The 16,874-nt window shown below is 50.5% G+C and overlaps 1 protein-coding gene and 1 non-coding gene across 2 annotated transcripts in view; one reads left to right on the top strand and one right to left on the bottom strand.

Annotated features, from left to right (window-relative positions):
• Nucleotides 1-7,704, bottom strand: part of CREB3L1 (cAMP responsive element binding protein 3 like 1) — a 71,498-nt gene extending 63,794 nt beyond the window's left edge. The window contains exon 1 of the mRNA XM_038764297.1: nucleotides 7,603-7,704. Coding sequence (XP_038620225.1) covers nucleotides 7,603-7,704 — 102 coding nt within the window. The remainder of the gene's footprint in view (nucleotides 1-7,602) is intronic.
• An 8,666-nt stretch (nucleotides 7,705-16,370) lies between these two features.
• On the top strand, nucleotides 16,371-16,508 carry LOC119944406. Its single transcript, XR_005455888.1, has one exon. It is a non-coding gene; the product is annotated as a small nucleolar RNA SNORA7 (small nucleolar RNA).
• Nucleotides 16,509-16,874: the final 366 nt, after the last annotated feature.

Below are 16,874 nucleotides of genomic sequence, written 5' to 3'. Positions count from 1 at the left end.
GGAAAGCGGAGGCCTGCCCCATGAGCAGAACGGCTTCCACCCAGGACAGGGGAGCTCCCCGGTCTGCCTTGTGGATGTCCTCTCCGCCGGGCAATGGGCAGCTTCCACTTCCTTGGGACTCTGACATGTCTTTCAGCTGTGCAGGATCACCAAAGCAGAGGGGCAGGGGGCAGCGGGAATTTCTGGCTCCTGAGATCATGCACTGTCAGTAAGTTTGAGAGCCTGCAAAGTCTGCTCCCAGGCCCAGGACTTGTCTCCAGGGGGTCTAATCCAGGTCCCTCACTGCTCTGGCCCATTATTCCGGCTTCTGCCACTGACTCCGTGGGTAGTACAGGGTAGAGTGCACTCCGGCCTGTCTCTACCTCAGCCATCCCCATCTGCAGAATAGAGTTCTGCACCCCAGCCTCCTTCACGAGGGATCTAAACTTCCAAATGCTAATTGGTAAATAAATTAGTCATTTGACATCATGAGATGTCCATGGTGATTTGTGGGACTTGCTGGAGCCCAGAGGCAGATTCTGGAGGCCCCTTCCTATTTTCTGTATCTGTGAGATTGGGGATCTGAGTTCGGGACAGGTCATTCTTTTCCATTTGGAAGTCAGAAGCGTAATACTGATCCATATGCACCTCACTACTCTCCCACTACAACCTGATCAGCACATTTCACTCCTCTAATGCCAACCTACTCTTTGTACCTCCATCTTGTCTATCCTGTCACCGATCCCTTGCGTGTCCTCCCTCGGGTCTGGAACTCCCACCTGCTTCAAACGCCATAGACAAACGCTCCCCACCCTCAAAACCGTCTTAAAATCACACTTCCTCCAAGAGGCCTTCCCGGACTGAGCCCTCATTTCCTCTATCCACCCTCCCCTCTGATTCGATTATGCACTTAGCTGTGTACCCCTTAAGCACTTTGCTAATCACCCTAGCTCTACAGTATTTATGTACGTAACCTTCTACACTACTATGTTCCCTATCCGTAATTCATTTTAATGCCTGTCTCCTCTCGAAGACTGTAAGCCCTTTGTTGGCAGGGATCATGTCCACAGTTCTTTCGTATAATCCTTTCCCAGGTGCTTAGTACAGTGTTCTGCACACAGCAAACTCTCAGTAAATGCCATTGATTGATTGATTGATTGATTGATGACAGAATGGCACTGGTGAGTGAGCCGGGCTCCTGGGGGCTTTGCAAATGACAGGCTATTGGCCACATTCCAGTGTTTGGAGATTGCCTCTAACATTCCCCTAACTCTGCTCCCGTTTGGGAGAGCATTGTTGTTAATGTGACCTTGAAGAGACACCTCTTCCCACCCCAATGGAACTGCATTTCAACATTTGATAGAGCAGGCTCTGCTCAGGGTGGCCCAAGGGCCCTTCAGGGCCATGGAAACAGAGATGACATGCCACATGAAGCCCACCAAACCTGGCACTGAAAAAGAGCCCATCACCACCCATTAGTGTCCAGATCCTTCCGTCCCGGGTCCCCCGGAGCTGGAAGAAGTGTGCAGGCCATCAGGCAGAGGCCATCCCCAAGAACAGAAAGGGCTTTAGAAAATGTTCCTTTGACATATTCAATTTGAATGTCATAGCTCAGGGCCACACCCTACCCCCGAGCTTCTTCCAAACTTCCTGGCTCGCCTCCTTTCCCCCTGGGACAGCCAAGGCCCTGCCACTCACATCGGCAGGCTGGTTCTCTGCTCCCACAAAGTTACACGATGTTCCTGCCAGCTCTGGCGGGCCACACTCAATTCCAACCGCCTGTATCAGCAAACCTTGGCCCTCTCCCTGCCCCTCACATCGAGTAGTATGGTTCAGCAAGGGTCTCGTATCTGATCAACACGTGAGTGTGCTGCAAGTGTCGTCTTTGGCGGCAAGGGGGGACCGACTTCCTTGAAGCCTACAACATGCAAGGGAGGATGGTCTGACTGACTCAACGAAGAGAGAATTCCCCTTCCCCTCCTATCCTGGATCAAAGCCCCAGCAAAAAATCGTGTCAATCTATTGCCCTGCCCTAGCTGGCTGGGTTGCAGAAGGGAGCTGGAAGGCAAAAGCTGCATGAAGCACCTTCTGCCCCAACAAGACCCCAGCTTAGGGATGACGAGTTTCTGAGGGTTATTAGGATTCAAGTGACTCTAGACTGGTTGGGTGGGATTATCGGACCCTAGTTCTCAGGCCAGTGGGCATCAAGCCCTAGAAACAGCTTTATAGATGTAGACTCCCACCTGGAACCAATTCTAGTCTCACCCACATCCCACTTTTCCCAATCCCTCCACAGAGCTGCAGGGGTGGTTCATGGAAAAGACTATTTCAACTCCAACCCCACGCCTCCTGAAAGCTTCCCCCTTCTTTCCAGCCTCCCCCTCATCTCCCACTGAGGGGTGGTGGCAACTGGAGGGGGTGAGGGATGTTGACAAGTGTGTGGGGAACCTGCTCCAATATGGTACGTCCTGAGTGTGGCCTCGGACCCTGGCAGCTCCAGGTCGAGCGACTGCCAAGCTGCAGGAAATGGCTGGAAGGGGCTCCTCATGCACCCACGGACCTCCTACTCCACTGTAAATTCTTTGAGGGCAGAGATTACGTCAAACTCTATTGTATTATATTCTCCAAAAGGCTTAGTACAATGCTCTATATAACAGGAAAAGTGGCCAGTGACTACCACTGATTGATTGATTTAGAAAAATCAAGCGGTCTTGAGAACAAGAAAACCACGGGTATGTGTGTGCGTGTGTTGGGGGAGGAGGGGTGACTTCTTCACACCCCTCTGAAACAAAATCCTGAGCACTTTATAGCTTGTTGCTGGCCCTAGAAGATCAAACCGAGGAAGAAGGAGAGAGCAAAACAGACCCATGGGCAGATGCAGAAATCCAGTTCCCATTAATGACGTGTGGGCATGGTGGGGGTCAGGTCAAGAAACAAGGGGAAATTCCATTTCCTTTGGGAACACATTGGGCAGTGGGAAGAACAGGGAAGCAGTGGTCTGGCTGAGTGGACTGAGGACATGGGCAGGACTCTGAAGGATTGAAATCCCAGTGTGGACAAGTCGGCCGGAGGGACCTTACCTGCTACAAGTGCTGCAACGCCTGTTTTTCTCATTTCCCTCAGGTAGCTCAGGGCCCAGCACTCTCCTCTCTCCTCATCCTGGCTCAATTAAGCACTCAAAGCAGAGCACCCTTTTCTGAAGTCACCAACCCCTCGTACTAGAGCACGCTGGGGTGACTGGCCCTCGAAACACCATCCCAAAGATCAACTGAGCCATTGCAGTCTGGCCCCTGGTGGGGGTGGGGGTGGGGTCCCTGCCGACTGTAGCACAGGGGCCAGTGTAGAAGATGGCCTGACTCCCCCATGAAATCAGCAAGAGGCCTCCTCCATGGGAAGGCAGTGTCCCAGACTGACTTCATGGCCGAGTCTGGTTTCAGACCTGGAAAGGACCATCAAGAGACAAAGAACACTGTCGAAGCCCATGGCCTGAACCTCGAAGGAGAAACTGTAAGATCTGGGGCAGAACAATTTCTTCCTCATAAACCCCTGAACAGAGTCCCATCCCACAGGGGTAAGAATAAAAGGGACATACATCGTTAGCTCAAGAGAAGCTGCAAGAGGAAAAAGAGCTGAAGGTGCATTGATCTTCAAGCTTAGTCCAGTCCTTTCCCCTGGGCTGATACCCGGATACTTGTGACCCTCACATCCTCAAGATCCCTCTTCCTTGTCCTCCACCCATCTGCTCTAAGGTTAATTAGTTTACTGTGCAAATACCTTTGCCAAGGAGCTTCCTGCTACTCCCCTCTAAAACAACAACTTTCATTCCCTCCTTACCACACTGCAAACACTGGTCAGCAGTGGTCTCGAGCCCCTGCCAGCTGTTTTCTTTCCCGATCTTGGAGGCGATACCCTGTTTGGAGGGACCAGAGTGGGCATAATGGCCAGCCAGTTTACCCAGCAAGGCACCCAGAGCACTGAGGGAGGGGAGATGCAGATCCCCCCGTGCTTGCCAGTAGCCGAAAGGGAGCAGCAGAAGGAATAAGACTTGGGAAGCCGAACTATTGATTGTTCCAAGTTTCCTTTCCACTCTCACTCTAGAGTCATTCATTCATTCCATAGTATTGATTGAGTGCTTACTGTGTGCAGAGCACGGTACTAAGCGCTTGATCCACCTAAAGTAAATTATCTCCAACGTGCCTGTGGTCTACTAGCTTTATCTCGAGAGAATTGCTTGCTATTTCCAATCCGGTACCTCTTCTGGGGTGATGGTGGGGAGAAGCACATGATGGTCGATTAGGGTTTCAATGGGCATTGGGAGCTGGTATCATTTAAATATCTTTGTCCCTTGCCACTTATACTCCCATCTCCAGGGTAGATGAGCTGTGCTGACCTGCTCCCAGACTCGCAGATCTGTAGGTGTCCCAGCCTGAGGCTACATTCTTCTGCAAAGTGAAGCCTTTTAGGCCATAAGGAGTATAGCTTTGACATCATTAGATGACGCTGAGGTCCAGACGGTTCAAAATTTTTACAAACTGCTGGGCAGTGGTAACTCGGTTGCGGTGGGTAGTTAAATGGATCAGTAAGAGCTACGACTGATTTAGTTTCCTCAAGTTACAGATTTAACCTGGCCCGTGCCTTTTCCTGACCCTACTCAGAAAACCTTTAATTTCTAGCGGTAGTGAGAACCTTGTCTCCAGCCGGGTCGTGCTCTTGGAGAAGAAAAGGAATCTGCACACAATAAGCACTTAATAAATACTACTACTATTATTACTCCTCCTCCTCTTCCCTACTACTAACAATAGTGGTTTTCCTTTAGCGCTCACTATGTGCCAGGTGCTGTACTAAGCGCCGGGATAGATGAAAAGTAATCATATTATACACATTCCCTGTCCCACATAAGGGTTCACGGTCTTAATGACTTCTACACAGTGAGTGTCTCTGCTCCCATAAAACTGGCACCATTTGGAGAGCTGGCCATGTCACATCTGCCAAACTAGCACATTTCCCCCCTTCTAAGACCTACTGAAAGCTCACCTCCTCCAGGAGGACCTCCCAGACTGAGCCTCCCTTTTTCTCTGCTCCTCCTCCCCTCCCCCCATCGCCCCTACTCCCTCCCTTTGCTCTATCCCCTCCCCGCCCCACGACACTTGTGCATATTTGTACATATTTATTATTCTATTCATCTTATTAATGATGTGTCTATATCAATAATTCTATTTATCTATTTTGATGCTACTGATGCCGACTTTTTTTGTTTCGTCGTCTGCCTCCCCCCTTCTAGACTGAGAGCCCGTTGTTGGGCTGGGATTGTCTCCGTCTGTTGCTGAATCCAAGCGCTTAGTACAGAGCTGGGCACAAAGTGAGTGCTCAATACATACGATCGAATGAACGAATGTAGCAGGGAAACGTAATGGATAGAGAACTGGATTTCAGGACAATGCCAAGCGGGTCACTACTTACCTCCTTCCCTTCCCCACAGCACCTGTATATATGCATATATGTTTGTACGTATTTATTACTCTATTTATTTATTTTACTTGTACATATCTATTCTATTTATTTTATTTTGTTAATACGTTTGGTTTTGTTCTCTGTCTCCCCCTTCTAGACTGTGAGTCCACTGTTGGGTAGGGACCATCTCTATATGTTGCCAACTTGTACTTCCCAAGCGCTTAGTACGGTGCTCTGCACACAGTAAGCGCTCAATAAATACGACTGATTGATTGATTGGTACCTCGTTTTTCTGAGTCAAAAAGCACCTAGGGAGTGGGCTTCTGAATCTGTTGCGCTGAGTTTCCATTGGCCCAAACCAGCTGTTTTGGCCCCGGTTTCTTTGGCAAGTCACATTCCTTCCTTCCTTCATTCTTTTAGACTGTGAGCCCACTGTTGGGTAGGGACTGTCTCTATATGTTGCCAACTTGTACTTCCCAAGCGCTTAGTCCGGTGCTCTGCACACAGTCAGCGTTCAATAAATACGGTTGATGATTCAATCGTATTTATTGAGCGCTGACTGTGTGCAGAGCACCGGACTAAGGGCTTGGGAAGGCCTCCTTCCTTTCCCGTGCCTCAGTCTCCCCACCTGCAGCACGGAGAGAGCTTCCTTTGGGTAGGGCAAGTGGCTATCCTCGGTGAGGGGGTGGGCTCTGCTTGGTCCCTGGGGGACCCCCGGGGGCTGCGGGGACCCTCCCGGGCTCTGGGATTTCTCCGGGTAGGTCCTTTCTGGGCAAAACATTTTTTCCTGTGACTGAGCCCCCACCCCCGTCCCCTCCCCTCCCCTCGCAGGGCCCGGAGGCTGCGCCAGCCCTGGGGAAGACACGTTTCCTTAGGACCGCTCGGCCCCGGAGGCTCGTGGGGAGGAAAGGGGTGCCAGCGGGCAGTGCCAGGCTGGTCCCCGGGGGTCTTCCTCCTCACGCCCCAGGCAGGAGGGCACTTGCACCGAGCCCCTCTGCCACCCTCGCCCTGGGCGTGCCCGCAGATGGGGGGGCGAGGGGGGGCGGTCGGGGGGCTCCCCATGGGGCGAGGGCGCAGAGGAGGAGGGGGTCTTGGTGAAGGGGCAGGAGGCCGGTCCGGAGAGGGCACTAAAGGCAGGGCATTGTCCCCAAACGCTTAGTCCAGTGCTCTGCACACGGTAAGCGCTCAATACGATTGAATGAATGAACGAATTGTTCCCCTCTCCAGAGGGCATCAATCAGCCGGCTGGTGCCCAGCTGGGGGCAGGGGATCGGACCCCCCTCTCCCCCTCCGAGAGACCCCTGCTCCCAGGACTGCCCAGCCCTGGTGGGCGGGGACCCCCTCCTCCTGTCTGATCTTTCCTTCGCCCACCCCAAGATGCTGCCCCCTCTCTTTCCACCCCCCCCCCCTCCTCCCGGACGGTGCCAGGCTGGCGACCCCCTGGCACAGAGAGGGCAGAGAGGCCGGTCCGGAGGGGGCACTCAAGTAGGGCATTGTCCCCAAGCGCTTAGTCCAGTGCTCTGCACACGGTAAGCGCTCAATAGATACGAGTGAATGAATGAACGAATTGTTCCCCTCTCCAGAGGGCATCAATCAGCCGGCTGGTGCCCAGCTGGGGCAGAGGATCAGACTCCCCTCGCCCCCTCCGAGCGACCCCTGCTCCCAGGACTGCCCAGCCCTGGTGGGTGGGGACCCTCTCCTCCTGTCTGCGCTTTCCTTCGCCCACTCCAAGATGTTGCCCCATTTCTTCTCCCTCCCACTCGGACGGTGCCAGGCTGGCGACCCCCTGGCAGAGAGGGGGCAGAGAGGCCGGTCCAGAGAGGGCACTAAAGTAGGGCATTGTCCCCAAGCTCTTAGTCCAGTGCTCTGCACACGGTAAGCGCTCAATAGATACGAGTGAATGAATGAACGAATTGTTCCCCTCTCCAGAGGGCATCAATCAGCCGGCCGGTGCCCAGCTGGGGCAGAGGATCGGACCCCCCTCGCCCCTTCCGAGCGACCCCTGCTCCCAGCCCTGGTGGGCGGGGACCCTCTCCTCCTGTCTGATCTTTCCTTCGCCCACTCCAAGATGCTGCCCCCTCTCTTTCCACCTCCCCCTCCTCCGGGACGGTGCCAGGCTGGCGACCCCCTGGCAGAGAGGGGGCAGAGAGGGCCGCCCTCCCCTTTCCTTACCGCGCTGCTGAGGAAATCCGCCTCGTTCAGGTCGCCCAGGTCCAGAAAGCTGGAGCCGGGGAAGAGGCGGTCGGCGGGGAAGGGGTCCAGGGCGCCGTCCATCGTGGCCCGGGGGGGGCCCGGGGGGGGGCCCGGGGGTGCCCGGGAGGGGGTGCGGAGAGGGCGAGCCGGCCCTCTCCCCTCCCTCCCACCCACCCACCCCCCAGGTGCGGTCCGGCTGCCCTCACTCCAGCGCTGCGGCCAGGTGGCGGGGGGCAGAGGGGCACGGTGCCCCCCGACCCCCAGGGCAAGGGGCGCTCAGCGCAGCGCGGCCCCAACCATCGCCCTGCCGCCCGGTGCCAAGCCGTCCCAGTCCATGGGCCGCCTCGGGGGGCACGGGCCGCTCCCTCCGCCCTCTCTGTGCCCCTGCCCGGCGCTTTCCCCCTCCAGACTGGGCAACCCCGAGCTCCGCCGCCTGCCCGCCGAGACACGCCCCCCACCTCATTATTACTCATGAGGCCGCATTAATATTCAGCAGCAGGACCCAGGACCCCTCCCTCCCACCCCTCCCATTTAAAGAGACATAATAATGTTAATGATAACAATAAAGATGGTATTTGTGAAGCGCTTGCTATGGTCGAAGCGCTGGGGGAGCAGGTTGCCCCACGTGGGGCTCCCAGTCTTAACCCCCAGTTTACAGGGGAGGTAGCTGAGGCTCAGAAAATAAGAAGAAGAAGGATGATGTTGCCAACTTGTACTTCCCAAGCGCTTGGTACAGTGCTCTGCACGCAGTAAGCGCGCAATAAATGCGATTGATTGATTGGTTGATTGATAATAATGATGGCATTTGTTCTAGACTGTGAGCCCACTGTTGCGTGGCTCAGTGGAAAGAGCCCGGGCTTTGGAGTCAGAGATCATGGGTTCAAATCCCGGCTCTGCCAACTGTCAGCCGTGTGACTTTGGGCAAGTCACTTCACTTCTCTGGGCCTCAGTTACCTCATCTGTGAAATGGGGATTAAAACTGTGAGCCCCCTGTGGGACAACTTGATCACCTTGTAACCTCCCCCAGCGCTTAGAACAGTGCTTTGCACATAGTAAGCACTTAACAAATGCCATCATCATCATCATAGGGACTGTCTCTAGATGTTGCCAGCTTGTACTTCCCAAGCGCTTGGTACAGTGATCTGCACACAGTAAGTGCTCAATAAATACGATTGATTGATTGATAATAATGATGGCATTTGTTCTAGACTGTGAGCCCACTGTTGGGTAGGGACTGTCTCTATATGTTGCCAGCTTGTGCTTCCCAAGCGCTTGGTACAGTGCTCTGCACACAGTAAGCGCTCAATAAAGGCGATTGATTGATTGGTTGATTGATAATAATGATGGCATTTGTTCTAGACTGTGAGCCCACTGTTGGGAAGGGACTGTCTCTATATGGTGCCAGCTTGTACTTCCCAAGCACTTAGTACAGTGCTCTGCACACAGTAAGTGCTCAATAAAGACGATTGATTGATTGGTTGATTGATAATAATGATGGCATTTGTTCTAGACTGTGAGCCCACTGTTGGGTAGGGACTGTCTCTATATGTTGCCAGCTTGTACTTCCCTAGTGCTTAGTCCAGGGCTCTGCACACAGTAAGCGCTCAATAAAGACGATTGATTGATTGGTTGATTAATAATAATGATGGCATTTGTTCTAGACTGTGAGCCCACTGTTGGCTAGGGACTGTCTCTATATGTTGCCAACTTGTACTTCCCAAGAGCTCGGTACAGTGCTCTGCACACAGTAAGCGCTCAATAAAGACGATTGATTGATTGGTTGATTGATAATAATGATGGCATTTGTTCTAGACTGTGAGCCCACTGTTGGGTAGGGACTGTCTCTATATGTTGCCAGCTTGTACTTCCCAAGCGCTTAGTACAGTGCTCTGCACACAGTAAGCGCTCAATAAATGCGATGGATTGATTGATTGATTGATTAAGCGCTTACTATGTCCGAAGCACTGTTCTAAGCGCTAGGGGGGATACAAGGGGAGCAGGTTGTCCCACGTGGGGCTCACAGTCTTCATCCGCATTTTTACAGATGAGGTAGCTGGGGCTCAGAAAATAGTAATGATTTTTAAGCGCTTACTATGTGTGAAGCACTGTTCTAAGCACTGGGGGGGATACAAGGTGATCAGGTTGTCCCACGAGGGGCTCACAGTCTTCATCCACATTTTACAGATGAGGTAGCTGAGGCTCAGAAGATAATAATAATGATGGCATTTGTTAAGCACTTACTATGTGTGAAGCACTGTTCTAAGTGCTGAGGTGGGGGGGGTACAAGGTGAGCAGGTTGTCCCATGTGGGGCTCCCAGTCTTAATTCCCGTTTTACAGTTGAGGTAGCTGAGGCTCAGAAAATAATAATAATAATGATAATAATAATGATGGCATTTGTTAAGCACTTACTATGTGCGAAGCACTTTTCTAAGCGCTGGGGGGGGGCGGTGAACAAGGTGAGCAGGTTGTCCCACGTGGGGCTCACAGTCTAAATCCCCATTTTACAGATAAGGTAGCTGAGGCTCAGAAAATAATGATAATGATAGCATTTGTTAAGCACTTACTATGTGCTGGTGGGGATACAAGGTGATCAGGTTCTCCCATGAGGGGCTCACAGTCTTCATTCCCACTTTACAGATGAGGTCACTGAAGCCTAGAAGAGAAGCTGCGTGGCTCAGTGGAAAGAGCACAGGCTGTGGAGTCAGAGGTCAATCAATCAATCAATCAATCAATCAATCGTATTTATTGAGCGCTTACTATGTGCAGAGCACTGTACTAAGTGCTTGGGAAGTACAAATTGGCAACACATAGAGACAGTCCCTACCCAACAGTGGGCTCACAGTCTAAAAGGGGGAGACAGAGAACAAAACCATGCATACCAACAAAATAAAATAAATAGGATAGAAATGTACAAGTAAAATAAATAAATAAATAAATAAATAGAGTAATAAATATGTACAACCATATATACATATATACAGGTGCTGTGGGTAAGGGAAGGAGGTAAGATGGGGGGATGGAGAGGGGGACGAGGGGGAGAGGAAGGAAGGGGCTCAGTCTGGGAAGGCCTACTGGAGGAGGTGAGCTCTCAGCAGGGCCTTGAAGGGAGGAAGAGAGCTAGCTGCAGAGGGAGGGCATTCCAGGCCCGGGGGATGACGTGGGCCGGGGGTCGATGGCGGGACAGGCGAGAACGAGGTACAGTGAGGAGATTAGTGGTGGAGGAGCGGAGGGTGCGGGCTGGGCAGTAGAAGGAGAGAAGGGAGGTGAGGTAGAAGGGGGCGAGGTGATGGAGAGCCTTGAAGCCCAGGGTCATGGGTTCAAATCCCGGCTCCGCCAGTTGCCAGCTGTGTGACTTTGGGTAAGTTACTTCAATCAATCAATCAATCAATCGTATTTATTGAGCGCTTACTATGTGCAGAGCACTGTACTAAGCGCTTGAGAAGTACAAATTGGCAACATATAGAGACAGTCCCTACCCAACAGTGGGCTCACAGTCTAAAAGGGGGAGACAGAGAACAGAACCAAACATACCAACAGAATAAAATAAATAGGATAGAAATGTACAAGTAAAATAAATACTTCACTTCTCTGGGCCTCAGTTACCTCATCTAGAAAATGGGGATTAAGACTATGAGCCCTCCATGGGACAAACTGATCACCTTATACCTCCCCTGTGCTTAGAACGTGCTTTGCACATAGTAAGTGCTTAATAAATGCCATTATTATTATTATTATTATTATTATTATTATTAAGTGACTTGCCCAAAGTCACACAGCTGAAAAGTGGCAGAGGCGGGATTAGACATCCATGGCTGGGATTGGGGGACCTCCGCTCCTCTCTCTCTCTCAGCTGAATTCATTCATTCAATCGTATGTATTCATTCATTCAATCGTATATATTCATTCATTCATTCATTTAATTGTACATATTGAGTGCCGACCGTGTGCAGAGCACTGTACTAAGCGCTTGGAAAGCACAAGTCAGCAGCCATTAGAGACAGTCCCTACCCAACAACGGGCTCACTGTGACCAGAGCCAGAAGTAAAGTTGACTCAGAATAATAATAATAATTATGGCATTCCATTCATTCATTCATTCATTCATACGTACATATTGAGCGCTGACTGTGTGCAGTGCACTGTACTAAGCACTTGGAAAGTACAATTCAGCAACTGATAAGAGACAATTTCTACCCAACAACGGGCTCACTGTAACCGGAGCCAGAAGTAAAGTTGACTCAGAATAATAATAATAACAATAATTATGGCATTTCATTCATTCATTCATTCATTCATATTGAACGCTGACTATGTGCAGAGCACTGTACTAAGTGCTTGGAAAGTAAAATTCAGCAACCGATAGAGAGTATCCCTTCCCAACAATGTGCTAACTGTAACCAGAGCCAGAAGTAAAGTTGACTCAGAATAATAATAATAATTATGGCATTCCATTCATTCATTCATTCATTCATTCATTCATATTGAGCACTGACTGTGTGCAGAGCACCGTACTAAGCGTTTGGAAAGTACAATTCGGCAACCGATAGAGACTATCCCTTCCCAACAACGGGCTCACTGTAACCACAGCCAGAAGTAAAGTTGACTCAGAATAATAATAATAATAATTATGGCATTCCATTCCATTCATTCATTCATTCATATGTATCGAATGCTGACTGTGTGCAGAGCACTATACTAGGTGCTTGGAAAGTACAATTTGTCAACCAATAGAGACTATCCCTACCCAACAATGGGCTCACTGTAACTGGAGCCAGAAGTAAAGTTGACTGAGAATAATAATAATAATAAAATAATGATAATTATGGCATTTCATTCATTCATTTATCCAATCGTATTTATTGAGCACTTACTGTGTTCAGAGCACTGTACTAGGTGCTTGGAAAGTACAATACAGCAATAAAGAGAGACAATCTCTGCCCACATTGGACCTACAGTCTAGAGGGAATTCGTTAAGTGCTTACTATGTGCCAAGCATTGCACTAAGCTCTGGGGTTGAATATGAGCCAATCGGGTTGGACACGGCTCCTGTCCCACGTGGGGCTCACGGTCTCGATCCCCATTTTACAGATGAGGGAACTGAGGCACAGAGAAATGAAGTGACTTGCCCAAGGTCACATAGCAGACAAGTGGCAGAGGCAGGATGAGATCCTAAAACCTTTTGACACCCAGGCCCGTGGTCTCTCCGCTATGCCATGAAGCCCAGAAACATCAAAGGGAGCCTGGAATATCTCCATCCTAGGTGCCAGAGCACACGGACCCCTTGGGTTTCCTGGTGGTGAGGGTGGCCGGGGCACTGTTTTCTGCCTGCTTATTTGTTTTGATGTCTGTCTTCCCCTCTTCTAGACTGTAAGCCCTGTGTGGGCAGGGATTGTCTCTATTGCTGAATTGTACTTTCCAAGCACTTAGTACAGTGCTCTGCACACAGTAAGCGCTCAATAAATACAATTGAATGAATGAATGAAGGAATGAACCTCACAGCTCTTGGGACCGGGCTTCCAGCCGCCCTCAGTCTGACAAGACCTGAGCGCTTCCAAATGGGGCCGAGATTCCGAGCGGAGCTGAGCAAGATGGCAAATCGGGGGGCTGCCGATTATTTCCAAGCCCATCTCACGACATTCCCCCCTTAAAAGCCACACCCCTGCATTGCTCCTGCTCTAGGGAGGAAAACCTGGCACCTGGGCACATCATTCAAATCAGGCCTTCAATTGTCAATTTTTAATCCATAGGGAGATGGGGTTCTAAATCCTCTAGGTGCTGAGGTGAACCTGCCTGTGCCAGGCCCTGTATCATGTAAAGTGGGCCACAATACCCCCCTACCCTCCCCCTACCCTAAAGTGCTACAGAGCACTGGGGCATGGCTTAAGGCTTGGGACTTAGAGGACCTGGGTTCTAATCCTGGCTATGCCATTTGCCTGCTGTGTGACCATGGGCAAGTCACTTAACTTCTCTGTGCCTCAGTTTTGTCAACTGTTCAATACCTGTTCTCCCACCTACTTAGACTGTGAGCCCCATGCGGAACAGGGACTGTGTCTGACCTCATTAACTTGTACCTACCCTAGCACTTAGAATAGTGTTGACATATAGTAAGTGCTTAACAAATACCGTAAAAGTTAGGTAATTCTAGATCACTATTTCCTAAGCACATAACGACCCCTGTTCTGTACATTAGGAAAAAAAAAATCCCCAAACTAAGTCCCAACACCAAAGAGTGTCCCTGTGGAAATTTCATGTCAGTTTGGGGGAATTCTGGGGAGAACTCAAGGGGTTGGTAAAAATAACAATAACAATGACGACATTTATTAAGCGTTTACTATGTGCAAAGCACTGTTCTCAGTGCTGGGGAGGTTACAAGGTGATCAGGTTGTCCCACAGGGGGCTCACAGTCCTAATTCCCATTTTTCAGATGCGGTAACTGAGGCACAGAGAAGTTAAGTGATTTGCCCAAAGTCACACGGCTGACAATTGGCAGAGCTGGAGTTTGAACCCATGACCTCTGACTCCAAAGCCCAGGCTCTTTCCACTGAACCACACTGCTTCTCAAGCGCTTAGTACAGCGCTTAGTACACCCCACGCTGGTAGCTTGGGGTGGTCTTGGGCAGACCCAGGCCAAGTCTGGAGAGCTCCCAATTTGGGATCTTGGGAAGCTAGGATTTCCCTAAGGTTTCCTGGCTTTTTATGGATTTTAGATTCCTCATAGAATTTTTTTGGGCTCTCTTTCTTCCCCCTGCCACTCTGCACCGCAGTCTGTCTTGAAGCTGATGGGGTCTTAGAGGCATCTCATCCCTGCAGAGAAATCCCTGGACTGGTAGCCGAGCTGAACGCAGCCTGCCTTGGAAAACGTCTATCACAGGTGCCAACTCCAGGCACGGGCACAGACCCCCTTGGGCTCCAGTTGGTGAGAGAGCCTCCCCAGCTGCTGTGCATTAAAATAAGCCTCGCTTGTGACCAATCTTAGTGTCTTATCCCACCCCTGGCACAAAACATCATAATAATAATGGTATTTGTTAGGTGCTTATCGTGTCAAGCACTGTTCTAAGCACTGGGATAGATACAACCCATTCAGGTTGGACACAGTCCCTGTCCCACATGGGGCTCACAGTCTCAATCCCCATTTTACACGAGGTAACTGAAGTACAGAGAAGTTAAGTGACTTGCCCGAGGTCATACAGCAGACAAGTGGCAGATCCTTCTGACCCCCAGACCCAAGCTCTATCCACTAGGCCATGCTGCTTCCATCCTACCCCTTCCTCGAGAAGCGTGTCTCTTCACTGGAGCCTTTCACCTACTGAATGGACAATTGGTATACAATTACTCAGTGAAGTGGCCTGCCTTCAGCGGGGACTGTAAGGAAGCCTCCTCTAGAGAAGCAGCATGGCGCAGTGGGAAGAGCACGGGCCTGGGAATCCAAAGGTCGTGGGTTCGAGTTCCAGCTCTGCCACTTGTCTGCTGTGTGACCTTGGGCAAGTCACTTCACTTCTCTGGGCCTCAGTCACCTCATCTGTAAAATGAGGATTGAGACTGTGAGCCCCATGTGGGACAGGGACTGTGTCCAACCCGATTTTGCTTGCATTCACCCCAACGCCATACCATAATAATAATTATTATTATTCTATTTTTCTGGTACAGGATTTAGTTCCAGTCAGATTGAAGCCTTCCAAACTTTTGATTCCAAATCCCTACAGTTCTAAAGCTTTTCATTCCTCTCCTACAATTACCCAGTTCAGCCCTACAATTACATTTGGGTAGAGGGCTCGGCCTTTTAAAATAGTGATCGCAACCCCCACTCCAAGCAAAGAAGCTCTGCCCCTTCCACTCCCTGCCTCTCACCCCTCCTGTGCCCCCTCCCCCGTCCCCTCCCCCAGATCCTGGAACACCCCAGCGGGAAGCACACCAGTGTCTTCAGACCCATTTTCAGACCTGTTCTCTGACGTGTTTGTCCCAGGTTCTAAAACCCGAAAGGGATTAGTTGCACAACAATAGGTAATGTATCTGGTGTCTTGTCTGCAGTGGAACAAACTGGGCATCATCTCCAAAGAGCTGACTGGCTCCTCCGAACAATCAGCCTGACACAATCCCTCCCTGGCTCAGTCCATCACCAACCTTACCCAGTTCCAAGCTGAAACTTAATCTCTTAAAAAGGAGATAAACAATGCTAAAGGCACCTGAGCAAACCGAAGTGTTTTCTGAAAAGTACCTACTTCCTTGGGAGCACCTAAGTGTAGCTTCCTACCCAGAAATCATTAATTGGACTAAGTCGTGTCTTCCGCTTGTGATTTAATGAGCGCAGAAACCGCAGGACTTTAAGTGGTGAATTTATGTCACAGGAGGTATGTATGTCACCAGAGGTGCTCTAGGAAGCTCTTCTAGTTTAACTTCTTTGTGTGAGCTTGAGGTGCTTGTGGGTGGAGGCAAGAGAAAGAATGACCTCAGGCAGGGTCATTATACACACTGGGCAAGAGAAGGGGCTCCCCTGGGCTCTGCACCCTTCTTTAGAGGGCTTTCGATCCATCGACCAATCAGTGGAGTCAAGAGCACTGTACTAAGCTCTTGGAAGAGCACGATATACCAGATTAGGTAGACATGCTCCCTGCCCACAAGGAGCTTACACAGTCTAGGCTTTGTTGAGTGCGGGTGGACTGGCAGGGGATGAAGTCTTCCATCAGGGAGGATGGATGAGCCTCAGTCCTAAGAGTTATTAATAATAATACTAATAATAATAATACTAATAATTTTCAGGGTCACACCTGAAGAGTTTCCAGTTCTCTACCAGTCTTGACTATGGGAGGGAGAACCAAGCAGAGGCCTACCCATTCCATTCCTAGCTTGGGCAGTGGCTAGCGAGTGGAAGGCAATCTGCAACGAGTCAAAACTCCCCGGTGCTGGGCAGCAGCGGCATGGGAGAGAGTCGAGGACGGAGACTCGAGTTTACTGCGTGGAAGGCGGCAATGGTAAACCACTTCCAAGAAAACTCTATGGATCCACTACCAGAACGATTGCAGATGGAGGTGGGGCATTCTGGGAGAGATGTTTCCCTGGTGTCGCTACGGGTCAGAGACAACTTGACAGCATAAGACAAGACAATTTTTTGAGGACTTATGGTGTGCAGAACATTGTACTAAGTACTTGGGAGAGCAGAATATAAGAGAGTTAGTGGACACATTCCCTTCTTTCAATGAGCTTATTATAGTCTAGAGGGAAAAAAATGAAAGAGGAAGACGCTGTTCAGACAT

The sequence above is a fragment of the Tachyglossus aculeatus genome, chromosome 22 (genome assembly GCF_015852505.1).
Source record: "Tachyglossus aculeatus isolate mTacAcu1 chromosome 22, mTacAcu1.pri, whole genome shotgun sequence".
NCBI classification, from domain to species: Eukaryota; Metazoa; Chordata; class Mammalia; order Monotremata; family Tachyglossidae; genus Tachyglossus; species Tachyglossus aculeatus.
The sequence above is the reverse complement of the archived record's forward strand: the minus strand, read 5'-3'. Positions and strand labels throughout refer to the sequence as shown.